At 47.4% G+C, this 3,369-nt stretch overlaps 1 protein-coding gene across 1 annotated transcript; it reads left to right on the top strand.

Moving 5' to 3' along the window:
• Positions 1-344: 344 nt before the first annotated feature.
• Positions 345-3,005, top strand: LOC115631512 (protein odd-skipped). Its single transcript, XM_030528279.1, has 2 exons — positions 345-741; positions 966-3,005. The coding sequence occupies exons 1-2, from the start codon at positions 669-671 to the stop codon at positions 2,186-2,188; spliced, it is 1,296 nt and encodes a 431-aa protein (XP_030384139.1). The 5' UTR covers positions 345-668; the 3' UTR covers positions 2,189-3,005.
• Positions 3,006-3,369: the final 364 nt, after the last annotated feature.

Genomic DNA, 3,369 nt, shown 5'->3' with positions numbered 1-3,369 from the left:
CTGAACCGTTGCGTGTGAGTTTGTGCCTTGGCTGGCTGGCTGGCTGGCTGGCTGGCTGGCTGGCTGGCTGGCTGGCTCGCTGGCTGCCTTTTTGGTCTTCAAAACCGGTCGGCGACGCCGCAGTTGCATTCAGTTATTAACGAGCGCTACTCCCAGCACCACCAGACGGCAGCAGCAGCAGCATCGACAGCAGAAGCAGCAGCAGCACGAACAGCAGCGGCAGCAACAGCAGCAGGCAGAAGTCACTCCACTCAACAGCCACACACACACACACACGCACGCGCACGCACGCACACATAGTCACAACACACATACACATGCCTCAATTTTCACGAGTTTGAGTCGGAGAGCACGAAAAACAAGTTGAATTCAGTTTGTGTCGAGACGTTGTCACGGGCACGTCGCATTATCAGGAGAGCTGCCCAGTCGCTGAACGAGTTTTCAATTTGAAGTGTGAAAAGACGAGAAAATTGTTGTAATTGTAGAAACCAAAGCAAAAACTAAAAATTAAACAGAACACTTGCGTGCGTAAATACGAACAAGTAAAGAGAAATTGCAGTGTGAACCAAAACCCAAGACTAGTGAACTTTAAAAAAAAACTAAGCTAAAAAAAAAACACATTCAACACAAATCAACAAACAAATACGAGTACATACAAAAAAGGGAATATGTCTTCCACATCGGCGTCGCCCATCAGCAACATAACCGTGGACGACGAGCTGAACATAAGCAGAGAACAAGGTAAGCCCAATAATTCATAGCCGTCGGCAAAATGAATGCGAGTCGTTAATGGTCTTAAGGCAGATAGTGTTAGATAATATTAGATAATGGAAATAAGTGGAAAGTTTTCACACAACTGCTGCATACTTAGCTCACCAATTTCTTTCGTTTTGAAATACTTCTGAAGCTCGTCAAAATGTTTGTTCTTAGCTAATTTTCCAACTTTTCTTTGCAACTATTTGCAGATTTCGCCGAAGACGACTTCATAGTGATCAAGGAGGAGCGCGAGAGCAGTTTGTCACCCATGTTGACGCCGCCGCACACGCCCACCGAGGAGCCAGCGCTTAGACGCATCTCCTCGGCCCACAGCAGTCCGTTGGGCAGCGAGCGGGAGCGAGAGGAGTTGGCCACACAATTGCATATGCGTGCTCCGTATGGAGCCATGGAGCGACACATGCAGGCAGCACACTATCAGCAGCAACAGCATCGTCTGTGGTTGCAGATGCAACAGCAGCAGCAACAACAACAACAACAACAGCAGCAACATCCGCATGTGGCACAGTCACATTATGGAGCGGTATATGGACTGCCTGGAGCGGCGGCCAGTGCGGATACTGTGGCGGCACAGCAGCAGGCGCTGCTCATGAACCAATGGATACGCCATGCCGCTCTGTATCAGCAACACCAGCAGCAGCAGCAACAACAACAGCAGCAGCATGGACATCCGCATCACCCACACCATCCGGCCCACCATCATCATCACCATCATGGCCATCATCCGGCGCATCATGGTGTGCGTCCTTATCCAGCTGGCCTGCACACCTTGCATGCGGCAGCGGCCGCTGGTCGCCACTTTGGTGTGCTGCCCACCATGAAGCTGCCGGGTGCGGGGGGCAGTGGCTCGGGCAGCAGCAGACCCAAGAAGCAGTTCATCTGCAAGTACTGCAACCGACAGTTCACCAAGTCCTACAATCTGCTCATACATGAGCGCACGCACACGGACGAGCGTCCCTACTCCTGCGACATATGCGGCAAGGCCTTCCGGCGCCAGGACCATCTGCGGGATCACCGCTACATACACTCCAAGGAGAAGCCGTTCAAGTGCAGCGACTGTGGCAAGGGCTTCTGCCAGTCGCGCACGCTGGCCGTCCACAAGGTCACCCATCTGGAGGAGGGCCCTCACAAGTGTCCCATTTGCCAGCGCTCCTTCAATCAGCGCGCCAATCTCAAGTCTCATCTGCAGAGCCACAGTGAGGGGCACAAGGAGACAACGGGAGCGGGAGCGGGCGCCGCACCTACAACGCCCACGACACCAACACAGGCATTGAGCAAGTCTCAACCTGCAGAGTTGGCCAGTCAGGGTCAGACGACGCCCGCTCTCGATCTTTCCTCCTCGGCCATTGCTCTGCCCGCCGAGCGGCCAAAGCGCTCGATGGGCTTCACCATCGACGAGATCATGAGCAGATAGAGCGAGCAATTGGCGAACAAACAGGCCACAATTTATTGGTTTTCGGTTTCAAGATCGAAACCTTCGGCTCCAGGTCCCGAGGCGTCGCTCAGCCAGGCATTGGAAGTGCCTGAGTCCAGTAAGCGCCGTCGCCCAAGTCGCCCACAGTCGTCCACAGTCGCCGTCAGTCGCAGCCAGTTGGAGGAGCCAAGGCTCCAGGCACCCACAAGCCCCAGAAATGCCCCAGTGAAGTGGCAAAAGTCAAGCCCAAGCTATATTCTACAGATATACAAGTATAGCAACCGATTCACATACAAATGCAAATGCCAAAGCACACACGCAACTGAATAAAACTTAAACCTAAAGAGTTACGAAGTTAAAAGATGGAAAGACAAAGTATTGCAAGCAAACACACGCCTCCTAAACAATTCCAAAATGGCAGTTGAAATCATAATAGAAATACATATGTTAGTATAAAGGTCTAGCTGTAGTTTAATTTTATGGACAACTAGCAACTGTACTCTTATATAATCGTACCTTATAGCTATAGTAGCCGATTCTGTTTTGTAAGCCTAAGCAACATACTTATTATCGCATCGACAGGCGCCTCAATTCAAAATACAATACAATACAATACAATATATTTATAATAATAACAATAATTACCGAAGACTGTTTCTATAATTTTGCACGAGAATTTGTTGGTTTTTTCACTGAGTTTAATGTTTATATTTTTAGTTAAGTGTTATGCCCATTTTTCATTAACTAAATTACTATTAAACGATGAAAGTATAATTATTATCACAATACTGTATATTTAATGTGACTTTGCACAAAGACAGACGATCTCATTATCGTAAATAAAAAACATATACTATGTACATAAGAAGTAGATACAATATGGCTTAAGTGTTCGCAATCTGAACCCTTCAATTATGAATATTGATGCAAGTAGTGAATTCATAAAAATTAAATAATCATATATTATTTAAAAATCAAAATTACACGTGTTTCAATATTAATGGGACGATATCGTGGTATGCTACTGGTTAGTGATGTCAAGCTACTGGCAGTAATCGGAAAGTGAACTCAGTAATCTGTATAAAGCAGAGTATTAGATTGTGGATAAACCTTATGATCGGGCGAGTTTCAAAGAAAGGGGAATCTGCAATGTGGTTTGAGAATGTTATAGAATAATTATC

This window comes from Scaptodrosophila lebanonensis, unplaced genomic scaffold (genome assembly GCF_003285725.1).
Source record: "Scaptodrosophila lebanonensis strain 11010-0011.00,11010-0021.00 unplaced genomic scaffold, SlebRS2 tig00001412-arrow-pilon, whole genome shotgun sequence".
NCBI classification, from domain to species: Eukaryota; Metazoa; Arthropoda; class Insecta; order Diptera; family Drosophilidae; genus Scaptodrosophila; species Scaptodrosophila lebanonensis.
The sequence above is the reverse complement of the archived record's forward strand: the minus strand, read 5'-3'. Positions and strand labels throughout refer to the sequence as shown.